This window comes from Lepus europaeus, chromosome 3 (assembly GCF_033115175.1).
Source record: "Lepus europaeus isolate LE1 chromosome 3, mLepTim1.pri, whole genome shotgun sequence".
In the NCBI taxonomy this organism is placed as follows: Eukaryota; Metazoa; Chordata; class Mammalia; order Lagomorpha; family Leporidae; genus Lepus; species Lepus europaeus.
Window position 1 is genome coordinate 52920680 of NC_084829.1, and position 18592 is coordinate 52939271.

At 40.9% G+C, this 18592-nt stretch overlaps 1 protein-coding gene across 1 annotated transcript; it reads right to left on the reverse strand.

The window, feature by feature from the left end:
• Positions 1-547: 547 nt before the first annotated feature.
• On the reverse strand, positions 548-17997 carry LOC133755974 (glutathione S-transferase Yc-like). Its single transcript, XM_062186270.1, has 7 exons — positions 17849-17997; positions 11443-11548; positions 8881-8932; positions 6996-7128; positions 4093-4234; positions 1700-1831; positions 548-830 (listed from the first exon to the last, which is right to left on the reverse strand). Exons 2-7 carry the CDS (start codon positions 11527-11529, stop codon positions 711-713), a joined length of 666 nt encoding a protein of 221 aa, XP_062042254.1. The 5' UTR covers positions 11530-11548; positions 17849-17997; the 3' UTR covers positions 548-710.
• Between the last annotated feature and the right edge of the window lie 595 nt (positions 17998-18592).

Here is an 18592-nt window from a genome sequence, read left to right on the forward strand (position 1 = left end):
CCAGGCCAAAGCCAGGAGCCAAGAGGTTCATCCAGGTCTCCCAGGTGGGTAACAAGGTTCCAAGCATTTGGGCCATCATCTGGTGCTTTCCTCAGGCCATTAGCAGAGAGCTGAATGGGCAGTCGGCAGCCAGGACATGAACCAGCACCCACATGGGACTCTGAAATCACATTCAACTTTACCCACTATGTCACAACACCGGCCCCAAGAAAAACATTTTTATTATAAAAAATAAAATTGCACTTCAAGAAGAAAAGAGGTTTCATTGTGCCAATTCTCAGAATAATAAGTATTATCCTGAACTTATGTGAGACTTTCAGAAGTGAATTTCTACACTTGATCTTAGCCAAAAGGCTGAGAAGTAATCAAAAGTGAATTTCTATACTTGAATCTTTCAAAGATCGTATGACAGTTGTTGTCATACAATACTTGGAAATGGTAAAATAAACACTTGACATTTTTCTTCTTTAATATTTAATATCAAGAAAGAGGCCACAAGGACCTTGGAAATCTGATTTCATACTAGATCCCAATGAAAAGGAATGCATTTTAATCAGTGCTGCTCAGAGGTATTTATTTTTTTTACCCATATCATTTGAATCCGTTTATTGGCTTCACAATAGCCAGGACCACTATATAGGGATACACTTCATTGGAGCAAAACTTTAGAAGACTGGTTCACATGGGTTTATCTTCTGCATCAGCTTTATTTATGCAAAAGTCTTCTTTATTTCTTCTACACTTTTCTCATCTGTGTAAGGCTTCCTCGGGCTTCCAGGCTGCAGAAACTTCTTCACGGTGGGGAGGCTGCTGATTCTGGTTTTTAGGGCCTGCAATGCACAAATCACAGCCTCAGAGAGGAACCAAAGACCACCCCATCATTAGCACAGCCCAGGAATCCTGACCCCTCCTAAACAAAGACCGACTGAGCCCCCTCTGTCAGCACCAGTATAGAAGCTGGGAAACAGATCTCAGTGGGAATAAAGATAAAAGGAAGAAAATATAGCTCTATAGCATAGTCCCCAAATCATTACTAACACTTTATATTCCAGTTGTCCCTAATTCCTCCTTACACATTAACTCTGTATCTTCATATCTCTTTTAGAATATAATGAATATCAATGTGTGATATATCAACATATGGATGCCTCCAACATGACAAATAAAAATTCAGGGAAAACTGATCTGGAATTGGGGATATAAAATATTAAAGGCTAACCAGGAGCCAGTCACAACCAATTTTCACACTGACAGAGAGAGGAAATTGTAGGACAGGAGAACGGGGAGCAAGTCTTGCAGAGAGGAACACAAGGACTGCCAACTGGAGGCAGAGAAAGAGAAATCACGTGGAAAGAGACCTGCTCTACAGACTTGGTGTAGAGAGACAAGGACACACCTGGATGAAGGGAGTCACAGAGAAATCAGAGACAGAGAGCACCAGGGAGGAGGGGCCAGGGGAGTGATGCTCTGGGCCCTAGGTCTCTGTCTTAAAAGGCTAATATTCCACAGTAGCATCCAGTGACTAGTTCCTTCTTAACAAGATTTCTTCTCGCATCAGGAGTAAGGTCTTGAAGTTCATTTTGGAGACCAGGAGGGAAAACTAATAAAAAGACTAGGGCTTACAACAACTCCAGCATAAATATTACATTCTAAATAGGAAATGTGAGTTCTCCCCTCCAAGAGCTGGGAGGTAGGTCACCTTCAGCAGAGGGAAGCTGGCAGTTGCGCTGGGGTCGAGCTCTTCCACGTTGTAGAGAAGTTCAACCAGGAGAATGTCAGCCTTGCTCAGCTTGTTGCCAACAAGGTAGTCTTGTCCGTGGCTCTTCAACACCTGGTGAATTCAAGGAATCACATGATGATCATTGGCACAGTCAGGCTGGGGCCCCTCTCCTCTCTCAACTTCTCCAGTCAGTGGAGGGTGTAGAGATGCCAAACTTTCTCCAATGCCCTTGTCTCTTGAGGGAGATTGAGAAGTTGGCTCTAAACACAATCAGGTGAAATCCTGGAGTCTTCTTTCACTTTGGTTCCCACATCTTTGCTGCATCCACATGGCCCACTTTGATTTGCACCTTCCCTATGTGCCAAGGGCTTAGCTCCTGCTGCCTCCTGTTCCCATCTGCCCCATGCCCTGAAGAGGGTGGCTTTGGCATCTCAGGACACACCTCTCCATTCTGCTCCCTCTCCAGTCCTCCTTGGTAGTGGCTCCCCCTTCACCACAGTTGTCTTCCCACATGAGGAGACTATTTCAAATTCTACAAGTCCTTCTTCTCCTACTCTATGTCCCTGGAATCTGAAGTATACCTGGGCAAATGTGAATTCATCACTTCAGTTCAGCATTGACTCAGACTCTTAAATTGCACTGCTATTTATCTTCAGCTGATTTGTCTACAGGTGAACTGCACTTATGTCTGCCACTACTTTGAAATGCACGAAGAATACTGTGTTTCAATTGATAGAAAGTGGTAAGTTTAGGGCACATGGAAAATCAAACATAATAGGTGAATTTTGCCATCTAATTAGTGGTCATCTATGTGGTCATTAAACAGTTCTTTCAAATTTCCATGATGTATCAAACATTTCATAATAAAATTCTGTGTCAACATGTGATGTTTATGAAACTATCCAAGGAATATTTAAATCATAAAGAATAATAAGGAAAAATAGCCAAGGCATTACTACTGACAGATAATGTTTGGCAAAGAAAGACTCTAATAGACTTTGCATACATAGAGAAGCATGAAGAGTTATTTGGTGCAAAAACAGAGCAATATCAAATGCTGCATTATAAAATGCTTTGTTCACTTATGATCCTGAGTGTCTTTGATTTCACAGTGTAAAGTACTAAACTGTGACAATTGGAGAGCTTGTTATGGCGTGATTATGCCCTAAAATTTCAGTTTCACTAGGGAAGACAGTGTATGATTCCTTTTAAGTACTTTATCCCTTTGTATGTGAATTAACTTCTGTTCAATGAACGACAAAAAGAAAGATACCATGTTTCATAAGATGGGAATGAAGGACTACCTTTATTTATAAATCTCTTATAAATATGTATTGTTCATCCTTTTAATTCAACAAGATTTCTGGGAGTTGTGATCCTGATGTATTCTTTTACTTTCACAGAGAGACCTTAACTAAAATAGATACTATATATCTGCATACAGATGAACTGATTAAATGACATAACTTAATTTCTTTATTTTCCCCACAACATTCCTAAAACTCTGAGAACCATTTTCAGGTTATTAAGTTATTCTTTTCTTAACATTGTTTCATCCATCTCCATCTGTCTCTCCCTCAGCCATCATTCATATCTTGCACTCCTGAAACACTACCATGTTCTGACAGGCAGCTGCTCTCCAGTCTCCCCACATATGGTGCTAGGATGTTTTTGATGTTGCTCTTAAATCAAGAGGTTCAGTTTCTACATGGTCTACTCCAACCACTAGTATGACTTAAAGCCTCTTACAGATCAAGTTCTAGAAAGGCCCTTGAAATTCTGTCTGATTGAACAGTCTAGATTGTATCCTAGTAAATTAAAATTTGATGACAAAGTTTAACTGAGGTAATTGGTTTTCAAATATATTTTTATAAAATTCCTTGAGCAACTGTGTGTGTTAATACTATGGAAATCCCTTTGGTAGTAAAGGGCAATGCCACAGGAAAGCCAGTACACTGTTTCTCTGTTGTTTTTTTATGATTTACTGAATGTTTGTGTCTCAACAAAAACATATATTGAGATTCTAACCCCCAAAGTGATGCTGTTGGAAGGTGATTAGGTTTTAAGGGAGAAGCCCTTGGGGATGGCATTATATCCTTATGAAAGGGACTTCAGAGAGCTCCCTTGACCTCTCTACCATGTTAGGGCATAGCCAGCAGTTGGCTTTCTATGAACCAAGAGCATGTCCTCATCAGATGCTGAATCTGCCAGTGGCTTGCCTTGCATATCTCATCGCCAGAGCTGGAGAAGTGAACATCTGTGGTGGAAGCCACTCAGTCTCTGGAATTTCCACTATACGTGGAGGCATATTCTCAGGACTAACACAGCTCTAAACTCTTAGTGCCCTTAAGTGTGAAGCAGTTTCCACTTACCTTTTCAAAGGCAGGAAAATAACGATTTTTCGCTTTTTCTTTGATCTGAGTAAGGCTCGCTTCTTGTTCCCCAGATGGAAGAAATGGATAATGAATAACCAATTCATTCAAATCTGCCACGCCTTCTGTGTACATATCAATCCTGGAGATAAAAACCACCGAACTGTCAAATGCTTCCCATGTTAGAATTTGAAGTTAAAAATTTAGGTGGTGCCAAAGTAAATAATCTTCTGTGGGAACCTTTCATATGCCAGTCATTAGGCTAATGGTTTTCATTTATATATCTGCATTTACTTCTGACACCATTAAGGAGCATATAAACCTTTCAATTTTGTTATGCCCATGACCAAACACAGTTCCAAAGTGCCAGTAACCTGTTCAGAGTCATAGTTATGAGAGAAAGTGGTTGATCCTTGTATGTGACCACTGATGCTATAAAAAGTGTTTGAATATCTGCTGTGCTTTGCCCAGTGCACAAAGGTAGCATGGCTGAAGACTCATTTGACAGCATCTCGGGAAACTGCACCAGCCCACCCACCTAATACATGTCCCTCCTTCTCCCATGTGTTACTCATCCCAGTCTAATATTTGCCCAATATTAGAAGTTCTCCCAATTATTTATTTATTGATTCATTCATTTTTTTTTTGGACAGGCAAAGTGGACAGTGAGAGAGAGAGACAGAAAGAAAGGTTTTCCTTTGCCGTTGGTTCACCCTCCAATGGCCGCCGCGGCTGGCGCGCTGCGGCCGGCGCACCGCACTGATCCAAAGGCAGGAGCCAGGTGCTTCTCCTGGTCTCCTATGGGGTGCAGAGCCCAAGCACTTGGGCCATCCTCCACTGTACTCCCTGGCCAAAGCAGAGAGCTGGCCTGGAAGAGGGGCAACCGGGACAGAATCCGGCGCCCCACCGGGACTAGAACCTGGTGTGCCAGCACTGCAGGCAGAGGATTAGCCTATTGAGCCGCGGCGCTGGCCTCATTCATTCATTCTTAATGAGAGAGAATCTTCCATCCACTGGCTCGCTACACAAATCTGGCAATGTCCTGGGTTCCATCAAACCAAATCGAGGATCCTAGAATTCAACTCAAGTCTGTCACATGTTTGGCAGGGTCCCAGCTACTTGAAACATCACCTGCTGCCTTTCCTAGGATGCTTTGGTGGGAAGCTAGAATCAGAAGCAGAGTAGGAACTTGAATCCAGCACTCTGATATGGAATGTGGGCAATCCTAGCAGCACATTAATGCTGTACCAAATGACCACCTACCCCCACACAATTTTTTCCTCCTAAAACATGATCCACAGCCTCTGTACATGCTGTATCCACCTCTAATCATGTTTACATGTCCCAGGACCCGCATAAACTATCCCTCACTTGATGCAATTCATTATACAGCTACAATCAGTGAATCTGACAGGAGACTTTTCTTCTTGTGGTTGAAAGAGCTATTTTAGTGAGCTAAAATAGGTCTTTATTTATTTTTAGAAAGATTAAATAACTTTTCACTATACCAATACTTATAACTAAACCAACACTATTTTCTCATACCTATGAATACAAAGAATATATAAGCATTATTTGTTTAAACATAGTAGAACACTACAAGATGTTAACTTGAGACAACATGTGCTACTAATTTTGCCATTGGATCTTTAATAACTGGACTAGTAAATGAAATGTTACAATCATAAAGGGGATAAAATAATAGGTTTATGAAATTATATTCACCTAGTGATCTCTCTTAATAGTATACTATTCAGTGGCTTTATCAGCAGGTATCAACATCCTCTAATTTCAGAACATTTTTATCATCCCCTCAAAAATCCCATGTGTCTTGGAAACTGCTCCCAATTCCCCTCCCTCTGGCCAGGAACCTACTAATTCATGCTCTGTCTTTATGAATCTGAATGTGTGGGCATTTCATACAACAGAAGTCATATGCAATTCACATGAAGCTTTCTTCTGTCTAGTTTCTTTTATGCAACGAAAAGTTTTAGAGATTCATCTGTTTTGTCACATGCATAAGACCATTATCCTCTCTGGAGGACAGACTCTATCCCATGGTATGGACAGAGCACCCTTTGCTTCTCCTGTACCCATTCATCTATTGATGGACATTTGATTTATGTCCACCACATGCATATTAACAGTAATGCTACCAAGAACATTTCTGTCCCAGTATTAGATAGGAGCTATTTCCTATCTCTTGAGTACAAACCTAGTATTAGACTTCCTGTGTCACTGGTGACATTATGTTTAACTTTTTGAGGAACTGCTAATCATTCTACATTAGAATTTATTTGCAATCAAGCTGTGCCATCCCAGCAAAGAAGAGATTCCTCCAGCATTGGAAGTGCTGACTCAAAAACTGACTACCTCAGTCCTATATGAAATACTTCATGTACCTCTATGTCTTGGCCACCAGCCTCTATTAACTGTTTTCTACCAATTTATCCAGAGAATAAAATGGCATCATGAGTTCATAAAGATCATTCTGGTAATTTCTGGAAAATGAAAATAAGCTCCTTTGGATTCTTCCCTTCCCAGGCCTACACTCTAGATGCTCAGACAACTGGTCCCTTCTCACAAACTCTCCACCTCTGTAACTCTGTGCATCTGGAATCGTCTTTCCTCCATCCTCCTTACTTCATGGTCCAGCAGTGTCTGGAAACCTCTGCCTCTGGGCTCTGTCCATGAACTGCGTTCCCTTCTATGATCACAGTCACCTGAATGCATCCCATAAACACCCCCTCATGCTCCCAGAACCCTGCTACAGTGGACCTCAGTGCATGCCCACAGCTCCACTGCTGCTGGTCTGATTTCCTTGCCACGGTTCTGCTCACTCAATCTGGCCCCGCATTTTCCCTGTGTCATCTGCTGATTTGAGAACAGAAAATATACCGTACAGTGCTCTCTCCTTTACATCTTTTCCATAGAGGTTGTGCTTGTCTGCAATGTAGTTGAGAATGGCTCTGGTCTGCACCAGCTTCATCCCATCAATCTCAACCATGGGCACTTGCTGGTATATAAAACTCGGATCTTGTGAGATAAGAAAAGAAAAAATAAAATAAAATATCTGTAAGTTCCAGTCTTTCAGGAAGAAAATAATAATTCATAACTGAAAAACCCAAGGATTACCTTGTTCCCTTTCAAGTAAAATAACCTTTTGTCCTTATTTTCCTAAAGTTCTTTTTTTAATCATCAATACTCCTTTTAGCCTATTCTGTTATTTCATTGATACTTTTATTTACCATCTAGATACATTGTTGGTCTCTGTCTTTTTGATGTTTATTTGATCTTCATGGAGATGTTAGGTGGGGTTTCAAGAAACTGCAAATGGGAGCCATTCAGAACATGATCATCACAGGAAATTCTCAAAGTTTCATGGTATTCATGGCATCAAGGTCAGCTCTGAGAGAGTTTTCTATGTGGAATCCCTGTGTGTTCTTTTAATAACAACACTGGACTGTGTGCAAGGTGGGCCTGTGTTCTTGACCCCCCAAGGCAGCTGGTCCTTCCTCTTCCTCTCCCTCTTCATACTCTGACATGAACTTCTAACTATTTCAGCCCTACTTTTTTTTTTAAAATTAAACTTTTATTTAATGAATATAAATTTCCAAAGTACAGCTTATGGGTTACAATGGCTTCCCCCTCCCAAAACTTCCCTCCCACCCACAACCCTCCCCTTTCCCGCTCCCTCTCCCCTTCCAATCACATCATGATTCATTTTCAATTCTCTTTATATACAGAAGATCAGTTTAGTATATATTAGGTAACGATTTCAACAGTTTGCCGCCATATAGCAACACATAGTGAAAAAAAAAATACTGTTGGAGTACTAGTTATAGCATTAAATAAGAGTGTACAGCACATTAAAGACAGAGATCCTACATAATATTTTTTTTAAAAAATTAATTAATTTTCTATGCAATTTCCAATTTAACACCAGGGGTTTTTTTTTCATTTCCAATTATCTTTATATACAGAAGATCGATTCAGTATATAATTAGTAAAGATCACATCAGTTTGTACCCACGCAGAAACACAAAGTGTAAAAATACTGTTTCAGTACTAGTTATAGCATCACTTCACATTAGACAACACATTAAGGACAGATCGCACATGGGATGTAAGTACACAGTGACTTCTGTTGCTGACTTAACAATTTGACACTCCTGTTCATGGCGTCAGTAATCTCCCTAGGCTCTAGTCATGAGTTGCCAGGGCTATGGAAGCCTTTAGAGTTTGCTGACTTTGATCTTATTCCGCTAGGGTCATAGTCAAAGTGGAAGTTCTCTCCTCCCTTCAGAGAAAGGTACTTCCTTCTTTGATTCAGCCCTACTTTTTAATCAAGTCTAATATATTTCATGGACATTACTTTATCACATGCATAACTGAAAGAAACTCAAGACACAGTAGGACTTATTTCTCCTCTTTTCATCCAATGTGTGTCTTGTATGTCCTTGAATATGGGTGGCAGTGTGGGATCCCAAGTTATTCCCACCTCATTTGTGATGCAGAAAGCAGGAGAAAACAAGGAGGGGAGAGTCCTAGGGCATGGAGGACATCACTTCTTTAATACTAAGGGAAATCTAGCTCTTTTTCTCCTTAGAGAATTTCCACACTGTCTCAGGGCTCCACCCTTCACACTATAACCAGAACCTGTCTCTTTGTCTCTCCCTCTGTCTCTCCTCCATCCCCAAATATGACATTATGGATACATAGATCTTGCATGACTTTTAATCTTTGTCAAGATATCCTCATCATATGCATTTAGATGATTGTCCTTACCATTTTTCATCCTTTGCATGTCTTCTTTAGTTTTTATGAATTTCTCTTCAAACTGGAAGCAGAAACAGTAAACAGGTTCTTGTTAACTCATTCTAGAGCATTTCAGTCTTTTAAAGTTGAATGGCCTTTGTCTGACACATACTATGGAGGTCATAATCTACTCATGGACATTGGGATTTTTTAGATTGGATCCTTCATGGATCCAATAGCCATAGCCCATTGCTGTACCCTTCACCTCCACTCTGACCCCACTGCTGTCCAAGGTTAGGCCTAGATTTGGGAGGTGATGTCAGTAGAAGGAAGGGAATGTATGTGCTTTTAGTTATGGGTTTCAGCAATTCAGGAGAGCCTTTTTTTCATGTGATATCAGAATGCAACACTGGTGCCCCCAGTGTGGATAAATCACCTAAGTCAAGTAGTTAGTGGTAGTGGTGTTTACAGTGGTTTAAAGGAGTTGATCATGGGAGAAAAGTCAGCATTTCTGGTTTTCTAAATTCCTGAGTGGAAAACAGAATTTGTTGTGAATCTACATGTTCACACAGGTTCATGACACAGACTTCGGGTGGTGTGTTCAAAAAATGTACAGTGCTCAGTTCAGGATGAATATAAGTGGTGGGGCCAGGTCAACGCCGACAGGAAACAAAGGAGAGGAGTATGAGGCTGCCTGGGAGGCTGATGGTGATGGGTGGGATGGCAGAGTTCAGCTTCGGGCATAGAGAATCCACAAGATCTTAGCAAGAGGTCCAGTCAGTGCCTGCCCTATCACCACCTTCCATCAAGTGGGGGTTGACATCTCAGAGCAAATGGAGCCAGGAAAGCTACCTTCTCTGTTCAAGCTCTGTCCCCCAGCAGGCTCATGGCCACCACTGCTGCTATCCCACCGGCTCAGCCATGTCAGGAAGCTTCAGTGTCCCCCACAAGCCCTCCCTGGCAGAGAACAGCCAGCCGGGCAATATGCTGAGAATTTGGGGTGTCGTCCCTGACGAGGCTGGTAGGTTTCACGTCAACCTGCTGTGCAGACGGTGCCCTACACTTTAACCCACGGCTAGCTGCATCTGAGGTGGTCTTCCACAGCCTGGGCAGGGCGCCCGGGGCAAGGAGGAGTTTGGCTGGGCGTGCCCTTCCCTCAGAGGCAGCACTTCCCTGGGTACGGCTACAAGGCAGAACCACCACTTCCACCACCACGTGCGGCTGTCTCATGTACGCCTGCTGGAGGTGGCACAGGACATGCGGCTGCACTGAGAAATTCGTCTCTCTTATGTACACACAGAGGGATGAGTACTGAAAAACTGCAAAGAGGAAAGAGATGAAGAACCTCCAACAAAATTCACAGTGGAGGATTTAGTAGAAGAGAGTGACATTCTCAAGAAGACTCAGGCAGGTCCTGCAGAAGGGACCCAGAAGAAGGCACTCTAACCACTGAGACAACAGCTCCATGAGTGTTATTGCTCTTGGAGATCTTCCAGCGGGAGGAGATGTGGAGGTGGAAGGCAGTGATATTGATGATGCTGACCCCAGCTGGCTTGGGCAAATATGTGTGTTTGTCTCTTTCATTTAAAAAAATGTTTTAAAAGTAAAAAAAATACAAGTAAACAAGAAATTTTAAAATTAAAAAAAGGTTATAGAAAAAGCATGTGAATAAAATCCTTGGATACCTCTTCAATGTGTTTATGTTTTAAATGAAGTGTTGTAACAAAGGAGTGGTAGCCATTTTAAAAATTGAGTTTTTAAAGTAAAAAAGTTAAAGCCACTGTTAATTTATTATTGAAAAGGAAGAAGTGCTTTATGAATTGAGTGTAGCCCAGGATCAAGTGTTGATAAATCTACAGCAGTGCACAGCAATGTCCCAGGCCTTCATTTTCACTCACCACTCACTCACTCACTCATTCACTCCAAGCGATTTCTCATGCAGGAATTTCCACTCATGAAAACTGCCCTGGACAGGTGTATCTTTTTTTTTGTCTTTTATACCATATTTTTTTACTGTATCTTTTCTATGTTTAGAAATATTTACATTCAAAAATACCACCATGTTCCAATTGCCTACGTGATCAATATACAAGCTTATCAAGCATCCTGTATACATTTGTAGCATATGCGCAAAAGGCTATACTGTATAAGGCTATAAGTAGCTATACCGTCTAAGTTAGTGTGAAAACACACTATGGTTTTCCAATGAAGAAATCTCCAATGATACATTTCTCAGAATGTACCCTTGTTGCTAAGAGACATATGGCTGTATTTTCTCCTTAAATATTCCAAGCTGTAATAACTACTTAACATTATCACACCTGAGATACTAATAATTCGTCAGTACCATCATATATTTTATCAGTGTTATACCTATTATAATTTTTTTACATTTTTAAACATTAAGAGCAGTGCTTAAAATTCATTTTATTAATTATGTTATTTATTTAGCAATGATTTATTGTATTAAATCTGCACATCTTTCTTTAAAACTAGCCACATTTATTTAAGATACTACTTTTATAGATCATTCAAAGTATCTGATGCAATCAATTGTAGATTCAACAGAAGATAACCTGATGCAGAACCTACCTCTACCCCAGCTGCAGCCAAGAGCCATCGAATGGACTCCATCCTGCCCCGTACATCGAAGTAGTGAAGCTTGGGTTTCCCCGCCATGACAGTAGTCTCCTAGTTTCTATAACATAAGTAAATGAATGAATGAATGAAACCATGGAACAAAAAATGTATTTTATGATGTATGGTTAAATAGTGATAACAATACTAAAGAAGTATATTCCTTTTGATTTTTAAAATTTTATTGATTTATTAAGGATTGGTGTATTTTATTTGAAAGGCAGAGTTACAGAGAGAGGGAAAGACAGAGAGAAAGAGATCTTCCAATAGTTGGTTCATTTCCCACATAGCCATAATGCCCAGGGCTGGGCCCAGCAGAAGACAGGAGGTTTCCCAGGTGCATTATCAGGGAGCTAAATCATTAGTGCAGGAGCCAGGACTTGAAATAGTGCTCATATGTGATGCCAGCATTGCAGACAGTAGCCTAACATTCTACCACACAATGCTGGCTCCATAAAATTTTATTTATGTGCAAAGCAGACACACACACACACACAGAGAGAGATCTTTCATTTGCTAGTCCACTCTCCAAATGCCTGCAGCAATCAAGACTGAGTCAGGCCAAACCCAGAAACTGGGAATTAAATCCCATTCTCTCATTGGGGTGGCAAAAACCCAACTAGTTACACCATCACCTGCTGTCACTCAAGCTGAGCATCATCAGGAAGATGGAATCCAGTGTTGAGTTGGTACTTGGACACAGGCTCTTTGACAGGGCTTGTGGGCATCCCAGTGATGTCTTAACTACTATGCTAAACACCTGTCCCAGTATCTGCCTTTATGGCAGGAGTGGAAAAGCTCCTGGAAGGTCTTCCTTTGCTAAAATTGTTGCCCATCAATAGCCGTCCTCACATGGACCACACCAGCCTCAAGTCCTCACTGGCTACAATGTGACTGCTCTTGGCAGGCTAATACATGAAAATCTGTGGTGGTGGTGCTGAATAGGAATTCACAGGAGGATAAAGAACTAGAGAACTGATATTTTTTGCAAATCTCTGAATAACACTGCTCCAATTCTAGTCCCTTCTGATGTATTTTGTAATTAGTCCTCATAACAGCCTCCTGATCTCTAATATCCAGTTAATGAAACAGAATGCCAGACAGATCCTATGTAATGTGTATCATCAGACTCCATCAATGATGGACATGAGAATCCACACAAGGATTAAAAAGAAAGCAGGTGTGGAATCCACACAAGTGAAGACGCTGGAACCCTGGAGATCTTGAACCAGAGTCTGTCACTGATAGGGAAGATCAGGACGGAGCAAAGTCCCTCTTCAGCTCTTGGATTGTCGGGTTGCATTTGATCAAAAACGGTAATCAGGCACCAGACTGACTTACCTACATCTCAAAAATCCAAAATCTTTACACTAACAAAGAATACTGTTTTGTTTTCTTCTTTTGTAATTCTACATATGATCTCTACTGTGGACATCTTATTTTATAATTTAGAAAAAGAGATGCTACTGAATTAACTTAACAGCATAAAGAATGAAGCTAACATTTATTTGATCAATGTATGTCACACACTGCACAGTTTCACAAATATGTCTTCATTTTATCCAACAAAAATCATCTAAAGTGAGGTGGGCCTTGTGGTGCAGGGGGTTATACCACTGCTTCAGAAAGCTGCATCCCATACTGGGGAACTGGTTCAAGTCCCAGATACTCAATTTACCATCCAGCTTCCATATAAGGCAACCTGGAGGGCAGCAGATGATGCCTCAAGTGCTTAGTCCTCTGCAATTCCCTTGGGAGATCTGAATGGAGTTCTGAGATGCCACCTTGCCCTGCCCCAGTCCCAGCTATTTGTGGGCCTTTGGGGAGTGAATCAGCAGATACAATTTTTTCCTTCTTTCTCTCCCCTCCTCTTCTCTTTCAGATACACATTTTTAAGAGTCACCTATAGTGAATTCTGTTACAATTCTCATTTTATGGATGTGAATGCTAATGTTTCTAGAGTAACTTGTTAACAGTAAGTTTTCACCCAGGGATTCAAGCTCTTTTCTATTTAAAAACCAAAGATTTGGCTGGTACTGTGGTATAGCGGGTAAAGCAGCCGCCTGCGGTGCCAGCATTCCATATGGGCACCAGTTCGAGATCCGGCTGCTCCACCTCTGATCCAGCTCTCTGCTATGGCCTGGGAAAGCAGTAGAAGATGGCCCAAGTCCTTGGGCCCCTGCACCCACGTGGGAGACCCGGAAGAAGCTCCCGGCTCCTGGCTTTGAATCAGCGCAGCTCTGGCCATTGCGGCCATCTGGGGAGTGAACCAGCAGATGGAAGGATCCCCACCCCCCCGCCTCTCCTCTCTCTGTGTAACTGCGACTTCCAAGTAAAATAAATAAATCTTTAAAGAAAAAACAAAGATTAAGATGAATTTTCTCTGTTAGTGTTTCCCAAAGTATGCATGACAATATTTCAGTTCATTGGAAAACCATTCATTTTTTTAATAAAAAGAAAATAGCAAGGTTGGCACTGTGGTTTGGGGGATGGGCAGAGCTGCCACATGCAATACAATCCATATGGGCACCAGTTCGTGACCTGGCTGCTCCACTTCCAATCCAGCTCTCTACTATGGCCTGGGAAAGCAGTAGAAGGTGACCCAAGTAGTTGGGCCCCTGCACCTGCTTAGGAGACCTGGAAGAAACTCCTCACTCCTGGCTTCAGATTGGTCCAGCTCCAGCCATTGCTGCTATTTCAGGAGTGAACATGCGGATGGAAGGTGTCTCTCTCTCTCTCTCTCTCTCTCTCTCTGTCTGCCTCTGCCTCTCTGTAACTCTGCCTTTCAAATAAATAAATAAATCTTTAAAAAAGAATTTTTTTTAAAAAAAGAAAGAACATAGCTGAGTTTATTATATAACAAAGGCTAAGTCACATTTCATGGATATTTAGTTTCAGGTAGATGAGTGCTGCATATATGGATGCACCTGTGCATGTTCATTTTTCGTTGTGAGTAGTAAAAGACATACTGATTGGGTCACTCAAGGAACTTTGATGCAGTTTGATGCCTCTGCGCTAGCCTAGGCTGCTTGAAGAATGGAATATAGCAGAAAAATCAGAGACCACCGCGAGTCCATCAATGCACATAAACAATTCCATCATCAGTGTGAATAAAAACACTCAGGATGCATTAAATACAGGAGTGGCATGGATCAGCAGAATGAGAGGGTGAGTAAGGCTCGTGCACAGTTAAACTAAGTGTTTAATTGTGAGGACCCAGATTTCAGAATTTAGTAATTCTGATCCTCACACTAAACTTATTGAGCTATTGACTGAGTATCACATTACAGATAGAAATGGAATTTTATCTTACATAATATTTATAACACTCTTTCTAATAAGTAACTTTTTAGCTCTCCCAAATATGAGATTTCCAAATACCTGGCAAGGAGTTAGGGCAAAGATCAGTACAAAGTTTGCTGAGTCGACAGAGAATGAACAGAAGCTTCGATGTTTTGCCACAGGTCACCCACCTGTGTTTCTCCTTCACAGTCAATGTCTGGGGAGGGAGTATCCCTTCAACAGCTCCTAATGTCCTCCTTGTAGAGGAGCCCTGAAGGTGTGTGTGTGTGTGGAGAGAGAGAGAGAGAGCGAGCGAGCTGCCCATGCCACACTCTGTGTGATGCTGGGTCAATGGGAACTCTTCCTTCTGATTTCAGGTCCAGGGCTTTTCTGCTACACCATGGAAACTCACCCATTCTCTCTGATGACCTGTTTTATATTCAGAGTCCATTAGTCAACTTAGAGTTGGAAAGGGAGAGAAAGATAGGAACATATAATTCATGAGTTTCAGTCTGTCAAAGAACTCTTTACAAACTTCATTAAATAAAATTAATGAAAGTGTGACTTGCTTTACCTTGACAAACTAGAAAAACTACAAATTGAGAACTAGTTTAACTATATCTCAATTTGAAATGGGCTTATTTTGAAAGGCCACAACTAGATCAGGCTGAATCCAGGCCAGAGGAGCTCAAACCAGGTCTCCCTTACAACTGTTATGCACTCAGTTACTTGAAGCATCCATCATTTGCTGCCTCACAATATCTACCTTAGCAGGAAACTGAATTGGGAGCCACAACAAGATTCAAATCCAGTCCCTCTGTTACAAGGCATGAACATCTTAACAAGCATCTTACCTGCTTGGCCAAATGGTTGCCCCTGTGTCGAATGTTACTGAGAAAGTTTAATGAGATAATGCACACAAAATTCACAATAGAATCCCAGCTAATGAGTCTTCCTTTTTATTTTTTTACATATTTTATTTAAGTTATATAAGTCTCATATATTTCCTTTATAACACTATAGGAACAAGCGGCACTCCCCCTTCCTCCCTTTCACCTACAATCCAACTCTTCCTCCCCCTCCCTCTTGGATTCCTTCTTGCCCCAGGTCCTGAAAGATCAATGAATCTCTGAATATTTTGGGTAGCATATGTGTCCTCCATTATCTGTGTGTTTGTCTTTCCATCTATCTGTTTATCTATCTTTTTAATCTCTCTTTCATTTCATCCACCCACCCATTCAACCATTTGTCTACCCATACATACATACATGCATACACTTTCCATTATTCTTTTTTTTTTAAATTTTTTTTATTTTTTTTAATATTTTTTTAACTTTTATTTAATGAATATAAATTTCCAGTGTACAGCCCATGGATCACAATGGCTTCCCCCCCCCATAACTTCCCTCCCACCCGCAACCCTCCCCTCCCCCGCTCCCTCTCCCCTTCCATCTGCACCAAGATTCATCCTCAACTCTCTCCATATACAGAAGATCAATTCAGTATAAAGACTTCAACAGCCTGCACCCACATAGAAACACAACGTGAAACACACTGCTTGACTTTCCATTATTCTTTATTTGTCTTCCTTTTTCTTCCTTCTTTTCTCTTCCTCTCTTCCTTCCTTCATTTCTAAAGAGGCTAATCTGGCCTCTTTCCTAAAGGTGTTTACTTTGGTTTGCAGACCTTGACATAGCATAGTGTTCCCTACATTGACTTCACTCCATGGTTTCCTAGAAATTCTAACCCAGAAATCGTGATTATTTAACAAAGTAAGTCAAAGCAAGGTGAGAAGACTGCTGGAGTAGTAGAAACCAGGATCCGGCTGCCCCTTGTTCTCAGGTGATTCCGACATGCCAGGCTCACATCTCAACCAATAGCTTCAGTGGATTTTGTGCCTACTTAGTGTTTCCCTTCCTTCCCTTAAAATTAGGATCTCAACTCATCTTCAGCCAAACGTTGTTCCCTAAAGTGTCTTACAATCACTTTTCTTCAATTTCATTTCAAAGTCTTCCTCCCATGAATGCTCTATTATTTTTCCTGTGAATTGTCAGACTCTTGTTGCTCTGACACCTGAATTTTTGGATAATTTCACTAATATCCACTGTATTTTCTTTACATGAGCTTGTTTTGTTTCTGATATTACAGGTTAGTTCAGGGCATGGTTGACTCCAACATCTAATCCTATTGTGCACTCCAGAAAGGTGTTTGTATAATTTTTAAAAGTAGTTATGTGCTCTAGTGTTTTTCTTCTCTTCTCCTCAGCTATTCTGAGTCTGGGCAATTGAGTCCTATAAACTGGTGATTCTCAACAAGGGGTGATTTTGCTCCCTGATGCCAGAGAACATGTGGCAATACCTTGAGACATTATTTGTTGTCATAACATGGGTAGGCATGGGTGTAGCACTACAGAATCAAATGGAGAAATGCAGGGGAAGCATGTAAATATGCTACAAAGAACAGGCCATACCTCTACTCAAAGAATGAACCACTCAGAAAATGGTAGTCATGCTAGACTATAAATATCCCACCTTAGCCAATCTCTAGGTTATCCATGACTTGTTTGAATCTCAGAGAGAGAGAATGAAACTTGTCATCTAACTAATTGTGGCTAAGGCTGAATTAGAATGCAGTTCTACATTCAGAGTAATTCATTCCTACTAGAATTAATTTTAACTTTGAGTCTTCTGAGCCTAGATTGTATTCCAGTATTATGATTCACTATAGCAATCGACCACTGCTGTAGAGAAAGGAATTTTAGCATGAACTCCCACATTCTTCTTACTCAAGTCATATTCTCTGTTGTCCAAAATGTTCCCATTCCTTTTTCTCCTGATGATTTTAAAGTTCTCATACTACTAATGTCTCATGCTCTCATTTTCTACATTTTCATTTTTGCAAGTTTGTATAAAGATGCATTCAATAGAAGAAAAAACAATGCTTGAAATATCTTCTAACTACAGCAAGATGTACAAAGTGAATAAGAAATTACCTTTTCTTGGGCTAAAGACATATTTTAAAGTATTTTTCTAGGTTCCTAGAAAGGAAAGTTAGGAAAATTTAGTAGATAAGTACCAACCTTATAAAAGGCTGTCACCTTCTTGGTACAAAAACGTAGTAGCAGTTTCTGGTGTGTTAACGAGCTATTTATTCACTTCAATAAATCCTTCCCACTGAAAATGGTAGAGTTCAGTTGGGGAGAAGCCACTCCCACATGTTCAGGGGCCATAGAGTTGCTCCCTGGGCTAAGGGAAATGATGAGTCATGCTCTTATAGGGATAAAGCTAGTTAATATGTTTCTTTTCAAGGTTGGAAATAAAAGACTGTACAAATCCAGATAAGTTTCATCCCTTTTGCCAGGAAGAGTGGAGCAGCTTTTTGAAGAAACTGAATAAAGGACTAAGATAAAAATCACCACCATGAGCTGGGCTGGGAGGTGAACAAAGGTCTGAAAGGGGGCACTGAGCTTTCTTCTTTCAGTCTAATCCTTAGAGCTTGAGCACAAACTGAAAACAGTTACTCTATGAATAAAATAATGTAAAAAATTTTGATAGAAAAATTCTAGCAAATACAAAAGTGGGGAAAATAGTATAGCAACCTCCAAGCTATTCATTAATCTACATCAGCAATTGCCAACAAATGTTTTCATTATGCCTAAGAGATGGCTCAGTTATAGTGACCCACTAAAACATAGGTCATGTCCAAATCCCCTGAGAGTGCACGTGTGTGTGTGTGTGTGTGTGGGTGAGAGAGAGAGAGAGAGAGAGAGAGAGAGAAGGAGAGAGAGAGAGAGAGAGAGAGAGAGAGAGAGAGAGAGAGAGAG